Here is a 17,849-nt window from a genome sequence, read left to right on the forward strand (position 1 = left end):
AAATACTAAGTCTGTTGGAAATCAGGATAGCAAACATCACTTCATATTGAGCAAAACAGAAAACAAAAGAAAGCTAGGATGTGATTTTTTTTAATGCTAGAAGTGGGATAGAGATATGATTCAAGTGATAGCCATTTGCTGAAGAGCAAGTAAATCATCAAGCAAATGTGCAACACTTAGCTGAAACCCTATTTCCAGTAATAGTAAAAAGGAATAATTAATGCATATATATACACATACATACATATATATTACATGTGTACATACATACAAACATATATACATACATGAATACAGATACAGATACATAAAGTGCTGCCAGGTGCCTCATTAAATAGTAACCCTTAGGGGGCAAGGAGAAAAAAACATTAGAGAACAAGTACACATTTGACCAGCAGAGAAACTAAGGAAGGAAGGCTTCCTAGGCTTAAGAACAACATAGGCAAAAGTAACACTGAAAAAATACAAGTAATCTCAAATAGTATATACACAAATATATAAGGAATAGCAGTATGAGAGTCCTATAACAAAGATACAGGTATAAATAAGGCACATAAACTCATCACTTAAATGATAACTATTTGGCAATAGTACAATGCCTGTTAAAGGGGGCGAAAAACTAGCAGAACAAATATATTGTGAATATTCCTTTTTTATGTGTGTGGGGGGGGCAGTTTTGAACTCAGGGCTGAGCACTGTCCTTGGGCTTTCTCAAGGCTAGAGCTCTACCGCTTGAGCCACAGCATCACTTCCAGATTTTTCTATATATGTGGTACTAAGAAATCCAACCCAGGTCTTCGTCCTACCACTAGGCCAAACTCCCAGGCCCACGAATACTCCTCATAGAGATTTAAAAAAAAAAGCCATCCCTAGTCTCTTTCTTAAAGTAAAATAACCAGGATAAATTAAAGGATAGAAAGCCAAAAATTATCTAGGTTACCTCTAAAACTCAAAACAAAATTAAGCATTTTTATGTTCTTCTCTACTTTTGTACTTGAGATATTCCAAACTTCAGTACAAATAACCCAGAAATTCATAAAAATCACAAAAACTACTAATAAGAATATTATTATACTCAGCACATAGTTAGGTCTCAATAAAGTCTAGACCAATCATCAACATAGAAAATCAAATATAGAAGCAGATGCCAGTGGCTCACATCTAGAATTCTAGCTACTCAAAAACTGAAATCAGTAGAATTAAGGTTCACAGACAGCCTGGGCACAAATGTAAGACGTCATTTCAATCAACAACTGGACACAGTGTACAGTGTATAGGATCCAAGCTACATAAAGTATAAATAGCCAATCTTAGGCATAAATATAAGACCCTAAGACCCAATCCAAAATATAACAAGGGCAAAAAGGGCCAAGGATATGAGTCAAGAAATAGAACACCTGCCTAGCAAGCATCATGCCCTGAATACAACCCTCAGTTACACCAAAAAATAAATCTAGCCTGTTGTTTTTTAGTAAACCACAAATGTTCAGTAAAATATATCTGTATACTTGAAATTAGAATAATTACATGAAAGACATTCAAACAATTGTTAAACTCCATTTTAATATTCAAGATTATTTAAAGGATAAGGAATTACACAGTCTTGGAGATATAAACATAATTACATAGACATAAAAATCTATGATGGGATATTACTCTATAGATATGTCATATAGATTGATAGGTATCTATGACATACTAACTCTCAGCTTAATTTTAATTATGTTCTAAAAACTATGTACATAGATGGCCGGGAGTTTGACCTAGTGGTTAAAGTGCTTGCCTAGCATGCATGAAGACCCGGGTTCGATTCCTCGGTACCACATGCATAGAAAAAAGCCAGAAGTGGTGCTGAGGCTCAAGTGGTAGAGCACTAGCCTTGAGAATGTCCAAGGACAGCGCTCAGGCCCTGAGCTCAAGCCCAGGACTGGCAAAAAAAAAAACTATGTACATAGAGAGATTCCCTTCTTGAATTCTTGTTTGTTAAAGATGACATTTGAAATATGACGTAAAAATCAGTGTTAATAAAATCTTTCAAAAATTAAAATAATGAAAAGGAATTAAACTGTCCTACTATAAGAAAATGAGCCAAAGTTGACAAAACACAGAACAGCAAAGCTAGACACTTTTATAAGGACATGAGATTCAAATATAAAAATCATTCCAGATGACTGTGCATATTCATAACTTTAATCTTGAGGCAGGAGGATTATGAGTTTGAGGCTACCCAGAGCAATCTACCAAGTCCCAGGCCACCCTAAGCTACATGGCAAAAAGCCTTTTTAAGATAATAGAAGAAAAACAAGAAAGAAAAAGTAATTCCCAAAATAACAGCATCTTATACTTTAAAATTACCACTTCCTAAATACTTTGGAGTTATGAAATCAGTCATTGTGACACTATAGTTCAATTCCCCTCAATTAGAGCTTTCATACTGGTCACAGCATGACAGCAGAGGATTCTGAGTACAGTTAACTGTGCTTAAAAAAGAAAAAAAAATGCCTTTGCCTAATGCTATATAAATAAATATGACTATAATAACACTTAGCAGAAAAAAGTACTGAATTTCATCTCCAAAATAGTTGTGTTTCAACTAATGGTTTAATGAGTACAAAAAGGATGAAAAGACTAATTTTTAATTACTTACAAAGTATCAAAACATTTATTCTAGTCAGGTGAGGTGGCTCATGCATGTAATCCTAGCTACTCAGGAGGCTGAGATCTGAGGGTCAAATTTCAAAGCCAGCCCCTGCACTAAAGTCTGTAAGACTCTTTTTATTTTTTAATTGTCAGGATAATGCATAGAGGGGTTATAGTTACATTTGTCAGGTAGTAGGTGCATCACTTCTCACACATTGATACCCTTTCTCATGTTTTTGTCCCCATTTCCCTCCCCGAATCCCTCCCAATCATGTTGTTCCTCCCCCTTCCCTATTTTAAATAAACGTATACACAATATACCAGATAAGAAAGTCAGATACAGTAACAACATGAGATTAACCATAAGGGTAAAAAAAAGAGAAGAGAAATAACATAGTACATTAAGAACAACAATCACACAAGGTAAACCTCTTGTTTCCCTATCCTAGAGTTTATTTTTTATAAAAGAGAATACTCACATGAGTATCTGGAGAAAAAGAGATAAGACAAAATGCACAAAAAAGAATAGAATATAGAGAGTGAATAAAGGCTGTAACAATAATTCATCATAAAAGCAATTCTATACAAGTACATGCTTGTATAAGTAAGTTTAAAATACTCAAAGCAAAAATTCAGCTGAACTTCCAAGCAAAAATGCTAAGTCCAACTATTGCAAAACAGAATCTCAACACGTATCTCAACTTTTCCATCAGTTCTTCATCCTTTTTTAGCCTGTCTTCTTTTGATTAGAAGAAAAATACTAGAGACACCAAAGTACAGAAAGCCTATTTTTTCCTTCCCATCTCAAGTAAACAGAAACATACTGATCACGGAGGAAAGTCATGGATATCAGGGGCTAATAGTCAATTGAGACATGTTTAAAACTAAGAGAAGGCATTTTTGGGTGTTGAAAATGGTAAACCGCTAAAGGCACCAGGTACTAAATGTCATATTGCTGCCATCTGCTGGACATCACATTCATGTGCATTTCAATTACATTCATTTTTAAAAGGCCTCATAATAAAAAAATCATAAACTGTAAGCTTTATTTCCTTTATCTAATAACATAAAGACACTTTCTCTAAATTAAATATGCTTCCTCTTCCTCTATATGCTTGTACAACTTAAAATATTTCTGTTAAGTTTGAGTATAGTAGCTTGTAACTATAATCACAGTTACTCAGAAGGCAGAGATTGAGAGAATGCCAAGTCTCAAGGCCAGCCTTGGCAAAAAGTTAGCTAGAGTTCATCCCAACAAACAAGCCAGTCATCACCTGTGACAATCACCTGTGACCCCAGCTAAGGGAGACGCTGTGGTTAGGAGGATTATGAGGTGAAGCCAGACCCAGAAAAAACAAGAACCCCTATCTGAACGATAATGAAAGTAAAAAGGACTAGGGTGTGGCTGAAGAGATAAAGTACCAGCCCAGGAAAGGCCTGAGATCAAACTCCAGAAGCACTCCTATCTCCACTTTTACCCTCTTCCTGAAAATAGCCTGGTAGCAATATTGTTGTTTTTTTTCCATGTCTTTATTTCATAGGAGTACAAAAAAAAATCATATTGCTTGAAATCTACTTTGAATGCAACATAATCACAAAAACTACTATATGACTTTATGAGGAAATCTCATTTTACATACTAAATAATAAAGGATGAGAGTGGTTTTTGTTGTTGTTTTGTTTGTTGGCCAGTCCTAGGGCTTCAGCTCAGGACTTGTGCCATGATTCTGAGCTGCTTTTGCTCAAGGCTAGCATTCTACCAGCTGAACCACATCATCACTTTCAGCTTTTTTTTCATTTATGTGGTACTGTAGATGAATTGAACCCAGGATTTCATGCATGCTAGGCATGCCCTCTACCACTAAAACATATTCCCATCCTGAGTCTTTTTGTTTAATTGTCAGGAGCTCTTGGAGCTTGTTGGGCTCAGTTTGCTTACTCAGCTAACATTCTACCACTTAAGTCAACCTTTCCTTTTTGTGAGTCATTTGAGGTGTAGTTTGTCTAAGCATTCTTAAAACTGCACTCCTCTGGATCTACGCCTCTTAAGTTCAGGAATACAAGCACAAAAGGCATCAATGCCCTGTTAACTAACACATCTGTTACACCTTATTCAAACAGCATATTAACCACATTACTCACAACTGTTTCTTAGAATACCTGTGTATAATAAATGCATGGTAGATTGATAGGAAACTTATAAATAAGACAACAACACAATCTCTTTCTCTCCAACAAAGGGCTTCAAGTGATCAAACTTGCAGAGATCATAATGGACAGGTGCCTCCAATGGCTATCCAGGCCTTCAACAAGGTAAAGAGTAAAGACTAAAGGTAAGACTAAAAGTTAAAACTTACTGTGTTGAAGTGGTACTGTGGCTCAACATGGTCGAGTACTAGCTAGCCTTGAGCTAAAGAGCTTAGGGATAACACCCAGACCCTGAGTTTAAGCTTCACAGTCAACAACAAGGAAGAACAACAACAAAAAAACCTTACTGTGGTCTGTGAATGGTATCCCTAGGTTTCTCAATAATTGCTAGGTAATGTTTTGCCATGGGCACAGTGAGATAGCTGAACCTCTAGCTTCTTTCTATTCACCAACTAACACTCTGCAATATAACTGAAAATGTTTCCAGAAAGGCCCAGGAAATAGATCAGTGGCACAGCCCTTGCCTATCAAGTGCAATGTCCTAGGTTCAATCCCGGTATCAAAAGGAAAAAGACCCAAAAATGTTCCCAGATACTGACGATCTCTACCTACTTGAGAATTTCTGGCCTAGCTAAACTTGCCCAATAAAGTACATCCATAGATACATGTGTATGTGTGTGCACGTATGTATGCATATTCTATAATGAACATGTGTATATGTATTTAAATCAAAGGTTACACTTTCTGTATTTACTATACATTTTATAGGGTCCTAATAAATACATGAGTTATTATTTCCCAAACTAGGAAAGTTATTTCATAAATTAAAAATGTCAATCAATGCCAAAAGCTTCACTACAGTAAGGTAAAGTATTTCAAGAGGGCATAGAAATCCATACATACTATGCTGTTCATTTCAGAAGATTCATAGCTGCCAACTGGATGCACATTCCCAATGGGTTCCAAGCCCTCTTCATCCCACATGTATGTTCCATCAGAACTATCCAATGGGGAGAGTTCAAATGAAGAGCCAGCTCTGTAATCCGCATCCGGGGAAATCAAGTTATTTCCGGAAGTATGCTTTGTATAGCAACTCCTATCTTCAGTTGGTTTAAAAAAGAGAGAAATATTGATTCACAAAATATGATTATTTGTCATTTCTAAAAAATAAGCTATAAGAATTCAATATATTATGGCCAAAGAGATGGCCCCCAAATGCATACATAACTGCAACATCTTCTAAGTCTTAAAGAATTTTTTTTAAAATAAAGAATAAAATCTTTAAAATATTTCTAGTAAACAAAAAAATTCACTTAGCCATCCTTTACTACTGTAACATTTCTGATATCCTCATATTTCTTTAATATTTTCCAAGATATTATTTTAACCACTGTTCAGGAAACTCCTTTCCTCTGTGTGTTCTTTAACTTCATAGTTGCCTTCTTATAAGGAAATAAACTTGTTCTCACAGTCCCTTTTATAAGACCTGCAGACAATCAAGGGTTTGTGTGTATTTCCAGGCATGACCACATTCCTGTATCCATTCTTTTCAGTTCTTCTTTTAGGGCATATGAAAATACAAATATACGTTCTCTAGTATCTAATGTCAATATAGCTATCTATATTGGGAAATGATTCATATACGGCTATTTCATTTTCTTCAATTACAGAAATAAAGTTCCTTGGGCAGTATCACTATTAAAATTGCTAAACAAGCAAATTTAGACTGGGCATGACCTTCCCTATCTTATGTTTCTTTTGACATAGTTTTATTCTTAACAAAGACCAATGATTCACCACTCTAGGCAGAGAGATCATTTGGGAAACATTGTCTATATTAAATACGAAGTGGCTTGGATATAATAGCCAAGAAAGAACAAAAAAGACATTTTACTGATTTTGCATTAGATAGGTTAAAAAGAGGATAGGGAACAAAAATCACAAGGAAGATAAATGTTGCCCAACTCCAGATTCAACCCGCTGTATAACACTGAGAGTATCTTAGAAGATAATCCTAAATGATAATTTGGTTATAGGAGAAAAGCAAGGAAATTAACGATGTTAATATTTACCAGAAACACTTAAATCTATCCATTCATCAGTTTTACCAAAGGTTTTTTCATTTTCTTTGGGGGAATCAAATACATCCTTGGAAGGTCCATTTTCATGTTTTTCTTCTTTGAGAGACATTTCCTCTGGTGTTATTCTAGTTCTGTTGGAGTCTTCTATATCAATAAAATCATCACTGAAGTCTTCACTTAAGTCATTCTTATCAGAAGATGATAAAGAAGATAAGGAAATATCATCCACATCATCACTTAGATATCTAATTTTAGTATCATGTTTCACGGTCTGGTCATTTTCTGTTCTGTAACTTTCATTTTCAGTTACTTCTTGGTCCTTATTGGTGGTGTTGTCCTTAACCAAAACTGTAGCCTCTTCCTCTACACAGGTGTCAGCAGATGTATTTTTATTACCATCGACGGTGATAGTTCCAGAAAATGGAGGTCGGCTGGATTTCAGTAGAGAGGGGTGAACCATCCTATAACCCAAAGTAGAAGTTACACCTGACCCATTTGCTAAAGCCAGTTTCTTTCCACCAGGAGCATAAGGCCTATTAAATCCATACCCCAAATGTTCATTTCCATTAAGTACTTCCAAATGCCGAGAACTTCTTGTTAGCATACTTGACCGTAGAGGCACTCTAATGGGAAGCTGCTGGTTCTGATAAGGCTTTGTAAGATCAACAGCTCTATTGAAGGAATGTGATCTGGTTATAGATGAAGGGGGAAGGAATGAATTCTGAATGGAATGTGAAAAACTCTGTGACCTTACCATTCTTTCACAAGCCATAGACTTAATATTGTCTGGGGACTGTGCTAAGCTTTCTCCAGAACTGCTTCGAGAGGCACAGGAGTTTGCTCAGGGCCTCTGCATGCTACCAGCTGATCGATTTCCATAAAATCCATTCAACTGAGATTTTGGAGCACTGACTGAAGAATATGAAGTCCTTCCTAGTAACGTGCCTTTGGTGAATTTACACAAGTTAGATGGTCCAGAAAAAGACTTTCGGTTTACCTCCTCTGTAGATGATACAAACATAGTGGATGGCTTTGTTAACTTTGATGTGAATAAAGGAAGACTTTTTAAACCTCCCTTTACCTCATTTTTATCCAACATTCCTTGAGCAGGTGCATGTTTTTCAGTATCAGTGAGTTTATCATGTGAATTTTGAGTACTGTTAGGTTCTTCAGTATTTCGTGTACTAAGTTGGTATTTATTTGCTTTCCTCCAATTAAAGGAATGAGATAATGAACAATCAGAGCCATTATTTTTTATATAACTTTTGATGTTACTACCCTTGGACGTTCCTAATAGAGTAACAGCTGTCCCACTGGACATCGGCTTCAGTGTACTTCTTACAGATTTTGCACCATATTTCGGCAACTTGGAACCCAAAAATGTCTTGATTTGTGTCTTCTCTTCCATGAGCTATAAGCTACATTTGTTCTCAAATTGTGACAGAATCTGAAGAGAAGAAAAAAAGAAAGTAAGATATCCAAAGTAAGATTAATAATGCATGCCTATATAAATGTACATATGTAATAACACAAAGAAAAATTCAAAATTATTAATGGTTCTTGTAGTCATCTTAAAAAAGACCAAATATACTAATTAAAGCAACAACTTCATGACATTTTTCTAAATACCTTATTAAAAATTTGGGCCATATATAATAGAAATGCCCACAGGTAATAAAAGTGGACAATCAAATGTGACTAGATTTCAAGAAGTTTCTACAGTATATCATCCAATTTCCTATTAAAACAGTTTCATTTATTACAATAAAAAATATATGAAAAAAGTTTCACTTTTGATTATAAACTCTTCTTTTGAAAAATCAGAACATAATGGAATTCATTGCCTTAGGTCTTTAAAAATAGTGTATTATTATCATTGGGGCTGGTTCTATGCTTGAAAACCAATTTATTTATAATCTGTTGTAAATGTTTTATTCTGTTTGCAGTTAGGAAATGCAGAATTCAAAGTGATCTCCTAGCTTGTAAGCAAACTGAGATGTACTATCCCTTTTTATTAAAAATGAGTTAATGTGTCAAGAAACCAACTAGCAAAGTGGGTTTAACCATTACCCCTTCTGTGTTCTATCTAATTCCTTTGGTTGTTAATATGGTGATAACTGAAATCCAAGGTAAATTTTAAATATTAAGATTTCTGATTTATTGAGTTTGAATTATGCCACCATGCTTATGTAAAGGTGAAAGTGGCACTATGGTGAAACTTAACAAGAAGCAGTTTCTTAGTTGTAACAATTTTAATTCTCCTTTTTTGTGACTTCTTTCCCTATAGTCTTGAAATAGCAAAAGGTTACTACATCTCTCATTACTGTAGTGCTGAGGTTATTGAAGTCACACAAATATATCTGTGTGTTTGATTCTTGGAAAGTTATCTGTTAAGTCCTAGAACAAAGGTAAATGTGTTTCAGGTTTTGCACACAAATTCAGAATTTGAATAACCATTTGACTTCATAGTGTGATCTCAAAAAAGGAATTTCTCCTTTATTTTTTCTTGCAGTTAATGTAAGAGTACACTAAATCTCTAAGTTTCTGAACTATTAGAAGTACAGATGACCTAGTAAAGATGTAGTAGTGTGTTTTATTCATTTTGCATGTGTTTATTTTTCCTTATGTTCTCAGAAGATGATTTATTTGCTCAGCTCAGTGGTGTTATAACTAAAAATCATCAAAAGAAGCAGTCTCCAGATAACAAGCCAAGTATTCCTTATTATTTTTTATTGAGTTGAAATTGTAATTCTAACACTTTTCCACATACAAAACACAAGTGTCATGAAGGGTCTTCATGATTGCATTATAGAAGAATTTAATATGTCATAATTAGTTAATTGGGCATTCAACTATAATGTTAATTTCCCATGATGGAAAAATTTAAAGATGAGTTTGAAAAAAAATTGAAAGAATTTCACTTATTAGTTTCTGTTACATGTATCTTGCTTAAGTTTCTGTTCATTAATTTACATTCATCCAATTATATAAAGCAAATTTGGAGGAAACAAGAAGTTGTGCAGTATTTCCAACGACAGTTCTCTTTTATTTTTGTGTTTTCTACTTTAAAATGTCTGTTTTATCAGGTCAGTTTAATCGGGTAGATTATCAAAATTCAAGAATGATCTCTTTCCCCATCAAAAAAAAAAGAAAATAAAAAAATCAGAACATGTGATTTTGATTGCAAAAAATACACAAGGTCTTACAAAAATTGGAACATGTTTTTAAATAATTACTGAAATTATAATAAGGATGAGAAAAATGAAATAGCACCAAAAAAGAAAAACTATTCTGGCACTAAGAGTTGACATTTTAGCCATCTTTATTTTATTTTGTTGTAAAGGTAATGTACAGAGGGGTCACAGTTAATAAGTAAGGTAATGAGTACGTTTCTTTTGTTTTTTCCAGTCCTGGGGCTTGAACTCAGGACCTGGACACTGTCCTTGGGCTTTCTCAAGGCTAGCACTCTACCACTTGAGCCGCAGCACCACTTCTAGCTTTGCCCATATTCATGGTACCAAACAATCAAACCCAGGACTTCCTACATGCTAGGCAAGCACTCTACCACTAGGCCTTACTCCAGGCCCTTGAGTACATTTCTTGTTGAACACAGTTACAACTCTATCCTTTTTCTCTCACTCTCCTACTCCTTTAATTCCCCCTCACCCCAAGTTGTAAAGTTCATTTCTAACCTAGTGTCTTGTGAGTATCACTGTTACACTTGTTCACCCTATGTCCTTGATTCACCACGTTGTCATTCTCCTTTCTTTCCCAAATCAGATAAACATATATACAACACACAGGGTACCAGAATCAAAAAGTGTTAAACAGCTACCTCAAAAGAACTTCCATCCAGTAATACAAACAAACACTAAACTTAGTGTCAAAATGAAACAAAAAAAGTTAATAAAGTTGATTGGCCCATGAATCATTAACCACAATACCTCAAATCAATTTTAAACATAACATAAAACTACCCATACACATATTCACATACGAACATAGAACTGGAAACTAGCTTCTCCTCTTCAAGTAACCACTCAATAAATAACATCCTATGATAAAATTATTTTAAAATTATAAAGAAATATTTAAAAATATGTCTAAATTTTTAGAAAAACATAATACAGTCACTGCTTCCACTAACTATGTAATTCTGTAAAAATCCAAATGAGTAAAATACAAACAAAAATGCGAGCCTTTGTATCACTAATATTTTTATGTAATTATTACGTCTTTAATTTGTCAAAAAAAGAAACGTGTGCATGAACCAGTCCTGAGGCCTGGATGCTATGAACTTTTTTATGATAGTGCTCTTCCACTTGAGCCACAGCTCCAGTCCCAGTTTTTCTTTGTTTTATTTTGTTTGGTAGTTATTTGGAATTAACAATTTCCTGCCCAGAGCTAGCTTTGAATTGTGATCCTCAGAATTCAGCCCCTTAAGAGACCCAAACACATACTTGGCTGTATTCTTAACTGCTTCTCACCAAAGGACAAGGAACAACAGCCTAGAAGCTGGACTCTCATCATAACTGTCAGTGGGCCTGTCAAAGTATCAGATTTCTGGAGAATGAAAGAGGCCCACCAGCTCTTTCACCTCAGAAACACGGAGACCATCTCAATGTGCCTGACTGTGATTCTTACCTCCATTGGCTCAGTAAAAGTTGCATGTAGGCAATAAGTAAATAAGGTAGAGAATAAGTAAATAAAGATACGGTTGCTATGTTTGAATTCACAATAGACCATGACCAAGTATCTGCTGCCAGATGCTATCATTTTCTATTTAGTTTCAGTACAGGAGGAAGAATAATGAAGACAACGATCAGCTGTCATATAGACTGTGTACTAAACTCACACTAAAAATGAATTTACATTCAGATGACAGATAACTCACCAAATGTTAATGCTCGATTCACAAACCGCAATGGCGGTTAACGTTGTGTCATCCCTAAAAAGTGAAGTAAAAAAAAAAAAGACACAGAAAATTGAGTTGGAAACTGTAGAGGAAATCAAACCTTTTCTACAAGGCTGGGTACTAAAACCATAACTGCGTTCATCTTAGGAACAGGTTCTGCCACTTGAGCTACAGCTCCATCTCCAGCTCCTCTGTTCCCTCTAGCTCTTTGCTCTGGTATCCGGTGTGAACTAACAGACCAGAACCAAATGAAAAGCAGTATTTTCCTTTTACCACAGAAATACAGTTGAATCTGTTCAGGAAATTAAATATGGACTGGTTTCATGCAAGGTAGAGAATTTTTCCCAGTACCCCTACCACAGTACCTCTTGACATCTTGTATGAATTTCAATACAATACACTTCAAGGGAACTCAACCTGAGATCATAGCTAATATTCTGCTTCCTCTGTTCCTTCTATTCCCTCATTACCTTCAGTAATCCTAGATGTCTTTACTGACTTACTCTCAGATTGGACCAAGGGGAGGCAGGCCAGAAACAGAGAACACTTCATTGTTCACCAGGACATTGAGAATTCCCTCTCCTTACAGGAGCCTCAATTCTTTACCCAATTTGTGAAAACACGGAATGGCACAGAAAAATTTCACTTCCTTGACCTTCCAAGGGGTCCCACAAACATGGTACTTAGTCTCTGTACAGCTTTCTACACAAGTCTGTCTACATTTGAGTATCTGACAACAAATGGCTCTCATCTGTCAATCTATGTGTATTCTGCTCCTCATTATCAACATGAACCATTAATTTATGCACAGTCAAATACTATGGAAGTTCCTAAAGAGACTTTTCTTCTCAAATTGCTATAATACCCAGAAAACGAACTCTACATACTCTATATATGTAAAGGGGTATTTCCTAGAAATGAGGCCTCTCTCTCCAATGAAATGACTACCTGTGCTAAATAAAAACTTATGCAAGATTCACAAGGAGTTCTTTTCCTATGACCCTAAAGCACTGTTTACACTGTTTTCGTGGGTTTCCTGATGTTCCGTTTCCCTTGCTATGAAGGAAATTGAGCTGATCATTCATCTACATTTCTGCTTCCTCTCTCCCCTCCTTGCTTCCTCTGTCTGTCCAGCCTCTCTGATTCATAATAGGATTGGTACTTCATGGGTTATTCACCTTAAACTACAGAATATATGTGGAAACTAACACACAGACATGCTTTGGCTATTTAGTAATATTTGCCTTTCACATAAAATTCCAACCCTGACTTGATGGTAAAAGACTTCTCATTCACTAAATAAATCACAAATGCTATGAGGGAGCTGTCTTCAGCTGTCACGTCTCCCATGAACATCTGAAAACCTAGGTAAGTCATTCTATTTTAGCCAGCCTCCTTCTCACAGCAATGAAATGAGACACATCGAGGATGAACATGGGCATGAACAGATTCGCTGGTCTTTTCATCATCATCATCATCATCTCTTGAGATAGACATCCATCACATAATTAGGCAAATTTTTGATTGGGGCCAAAAACGCACCTTATCAGTAAAGCATTTTAGGAAAATACATAACAAATTAAAAAGCCCCTAATGATCAGCCTTTACTCATTCATTGAGAGAGACAGAGACAGAGACAGAGAGAGAGAGAGACAGAGAGAGAGAGAGAGAGAGACAGAGAGAGAGAGACAGAGACAGAGACAGAGACAGAGAGAGAGAGAGAGGGAGAGAGAGAGAAAGAGAGAGAGAGACAGACAGACAGAGACAGAGACAGAGAGAGACAGAGAGACAGAGAGAGACAGTGTATGAGAAAGAGAGAGAGAGAGAGACAAACAGACGCACACACAGACAGACACACAGACAGACACACAGACAGACACACAGACAGACCACCACCTTTAACTTGTCTTATCCTCTAACTAGAAACAACGGAGTCACCAGAACGTTTAACCTGCTGAATCTTACAACAAAACACTAAATTTCTTTTGGCCACCACACTAAATTAGGAACAAGAAGAATTCTTGATATTTCTTCTTGAAAACACCTAAGATTTTAGAAAGTGATCTAGAGATATTACAGCCCAAGAATCTTAGAAAAATAACAAAGGCCCTACAGTGTCATCAATACCTAAAATAAAGTTCTGTAATCCTAATCACTTTCATTTCAATGACTATCCTTTCATGTGTGACTGTACTTATATACATTTAATTATGCATAGATGCACATAGATGAGAGTATATGTATATTTAGACCTTACTCTTCATTGTTGTTTGTTTCGTCAAGTTTGGTTGTGGTATAAGTTGAGGTGTCCCTATAGAATGAAACCAAACGTCATAGTCAGACTCTCTAATGGTTTTTGTAGACTTGATTACAAATCCCTTCTTTCTTTCTTTAATAACCCATTAACCATTCACAGTGTTTGGTTCGATTTCTATCTATTTCAATATTTTCTGCAGTTTATCTTGTTATTTCCAGTTGAATCCCACCATAGTATAATAGGAAAGAGTACATTGACTTTTCTTATATGCAATTGTTAAGATTTCTGCCAAGAAATCTCTTTGAATAATTACTGTAGAGGAGTATTAGAGAAAGGGAAAGGAAAAAAGAATAATGCTGCCTCTAGGCTCTAAATATTATTTCCTTTGGAGAAAGCTTGGGGGTTGCTGGGATGATACATATTCTGGGACTGTTGTGTAGAATATTCTGCAGATATGTGCTGCCTTTGGCTCTTGGCCTTCAGTTGAATCTGGTTTCTTGCGGATTCTTTGGAAAGGATCCAACATGGTTGGAATCCATCTACTCATTTATGTTTAGCACTGTCTGTTGCACCAAATTGGGTGCATTGAGTCTTAGTAGGATTTTGTTGTTAATAATTGCAGTGCCTTTAGCCAAATGAAATGACTTTCATATTGTAATACTTTCAAGTTTTCTTTGCCAGATAGGAATACATTTATATTTGCTTCCTTTTGGGTGCCATGCTTGGAATATCTCTTTCCATCCATTCACAACAAGCCTGTGACTTTCTCTGCTAGGGAGGTGGACTTCCTTCTTTCTCTTTCTTACTGTGTTTATGTGCAGGTACTATTGGGCTTCCTCTTAGGGCCTGGGTGCTCTCCCTTAGCTTTCTCTATTAAGACGGGTACTCTACCACTTGAGCCATACTTCTGGCTTTCAGGAAGTTAACTGGATAAGAATCTCATAGAGTTTCCTACCGATATTACTATTTAGACCTCCACCTCTTTGTTCCAGAAAGGATTCTATCCTTTGGTTGACTGCATTTGTAACATATTGTGAAGTGCAGCTGACATACTGACTAGAAAAAATTCTCTTCATGACCTGTTCCTCTAGCTGAAGAATATATATTCTATCAGAAGATCATATGCTAATAACCAGATCTCAAGAAGCTGAAAAAATGAAATCAAAAGTATATCTGATATTTTTTCATTCAAGGGGCTTGAACGCTGAGCCTGGGCATTGTCCCTGAGCTCTTCAGCTCAGAGCTACCACTCTACTTCTTGAGCCCCAGCACCGCTTCTGTTTTTTTCTGGTACTTAATGGGAGGTAGGAGTCTCAAAGTCTTCAGTGCCAGGGCTGACGCTGAACCATGATCCACAGTTCTCAGCCTCCTCAGTAGCTAGGATTATAGGCTCTATGTATCTTTTATTTTTATAAAGACAGAGCTACAAATATCCCAAAGACTTTAGGGATTTTGATAAGACATGAAAGTAAATTGATAAGTACTTGATCAATCAGAGGTCTGATAAACCAAGAAAGAAAGTAAAAATTACTTCAAGCAAATAGAAAAATAAATGATTCTATTGCAAAACGCACTAATTTTCATGTGGTAGCTTATGTTCTAGATGTGTAAGACAGAAGAGTAGTCAATGGTGGGGATTTGGTAGTGTGTGTCCAAGGATTGTGAAATGCCCTTTAGATTGTGCTGGTGTTTTTGCAGGATCTCAATCACAATGGGGACATGAAACATATCTTATCATATTTCTGTTTTGTCCAAATAAAATTAGAAAGATTCCCAGGCATACAATATCGAGATGAGGTAGAAACTTAGTTGATGTCATATTCTAGTGCTGGAAAACTCTCCCTGAACATCAGAAATCTGTCTCCACATTTCTCTACTTATTAGGTATCTTCAGTATCCACACATGCAAAGAAACTGAAGTGAGGCTTTTTGCAGAAATTAAACTTTTACACCTGCAAAAGATGGTTTTTATCCAAGGTTTAATAACACTATAAACAAATAAATCTTCCTAACCTGGTGGATAACAGCCTCATCTATTTGCACCCAACTCAATTCAAAGGGACTCAAGAGTTATATCTAATTTCCGCATGCCACACTTGCCTTCACTCCCAGCTGTATTTCCTGCCCCTCAGTTAGGGACAAGGAAGAGCAGTCTAAAAGCAGGACTCCCATTTAGTGTGAATGTGCTTCTTCCTCTTGTGCCCTTCAGACACCTGGGACTACCTTTAGGTTTCAGAAAGGGATTGCCAGGTCCCTGGGCTTCTGGTGAGTAGCTCATAGGCTCTGTGATAATCTCAGGATTCTGGGTGCTAGTTCTTGACTTCACAACACTCCGTGAGCCACTGTCTTATGATCTGCTCTATCATTTCTCCTTAGTTTCAAAACGTATCATGATTCCATGCGATATGGATAGGTGGTCCGGTGTACTGTGAAAATTCATCATTGTCCAAAATGGTTTATCATTTAGATGACCAAAAACTCAACTCACACTAAATGAAAGGAACTCTAGGATATGGAAACAAGAGCTTTATCTTGTGTGATTGCTGTTCTTAATGTACTATGTTATTTCTCTTCTCTTTTTTTCCCCTTATGCTTAATCTCATATTGTTACTGTATCTGGCTTTGTAACCTGGCACACAGTATATACGTTTATTTCCTTGTTTGAAATAGAAAAAGGAAGTAGAAAAAACAAGATGATTGGGAGGGGGAAGGCACATGGGCACAATAACGTGAGAAGGGGTATCATTGTGTGAGAAGTAATGCATCTACTATCTGGCAGATGTAATTGTTACCCCTCTATGCATTACCCCAACAATCAAAAATAAAATAAAATTTGAAATTAGTCAACTCACCCCCTCTTGATGTCTTCATCTGAATGAACAACAACTTTGGTTAAGCTGCTGTCCTCACTGTGGATATATTGAAACATACAGAAATTAAATCGGACAATGTAGGAAGAAGTGATGCATTTTTCTGACGCTTCTTGTGGCCTTGTGTGTGCTACACAGGTCATCTGTCAAATGTACTATGTCTCTAGCTCTTCTGTCTCTGCCAAATTTTCATCCAGTACTGAAGTCTCAACTCAGAGCCCTGTCCTTGCTACACCTTTAGTCATGGCCTGGTGAGCCTTCATGCCTAGGCTTGCCTGTTTAATGACACTTTCACTTAAGTCTTTCACCAGAACTCGAGATAGATGTGCAAGCCTTTTGTTCACAGATGTGATTCTGTTTTCCAGGGGTGTGGTGGATGTGGGGGGAAGACCACCAGAGGATGGCAAGATGACGCCATCCAGGGTAGAAAATCCTTTCTGTGGTAATCCATCTCCAATGAATCAGCAAAATGGTGTGCTGCACGTGTGTATCAAGAAGCAGAGCCTCAGTGATAAGTAAGAAAGGAAAACATTCCTGGAGCCCTGACTTGAAGGGATATCAGAGTACCGTCCTTCAGCCACATACGTATGGACTCTCTCTAACTCTCTGTCTCGTAGCTCTTTCATTGAAAATGTACATTTATTCATGAACCATGTATTCACAGATGTGAGTTGTAAGGACCTTGTCATAATGTCACCGAGTCATCTGATTATCCAATATAAATGGTACAGAGACAGTATTTATAGTTACACAAAACTTAGAACCACAGTTTTTAAAAGTTGGCATTAAGTGCACAATGAAAGGTATATGTAAAATTAAGGTCCAGACCTAGGGAAAGGGAATACCCATCAAGGAATCAGGCATAGCCAAAAAACTATGGAAAAGATCAAACAAAGTTGTATAGCCACTTTGAACTGACACTTGTATTTCTTCACCTG

At 36.4% G+C, this 17,849-nt stretch overlaps 1 protein-coding gene across 1 annotated transcript in view; it reads right to left on the reverse strand.

The window, feature by feature from the left end:
* LOC150039915 (serine-rich coiled-coil domain-containing protein 2-like) overlaps positions 1-14,090 on the reverse strand; it is a 35,550-nt gene extending 21,460 nt beyond the window's left edge. The window contains 4 exon segments of the mRNA XM_090327468.1: positions 5,692-5,888; positions 6,861-8,316; positions 11,764-11,817; positions 14,042-14,090. Coding sequence (XP_090183594.1) covers positions 5,692-5,888; positions 6,861-8,277 — 1,614 coding nt within the window. The 5' untranslated portion in view covers positions 8,278-8,316; positions 11,764-11,817; positions 14,042-14,090.
* Between the last annotated feature and the right edge of the window lie 3,759 nt (positions 14,091-17,849).

This window comes from Megascapheus bottae, unplaced genomic scaffold (assembly GCF_031878675.1).
Source record: "Megascapheus bottae isolate mThoBot1 unplaced genomic scaffold, mThoBot2.hap1 HAP1_SCAFFOLD_43, whole genome shotgun sequence".
In the NCBI taxonomy this organism is placed as follows: Eukaryota; Metazoa; Chordata; class Mammalia; order Rodentia; family Geomyidae; genus Megascapheus; species Megascapheus bottae.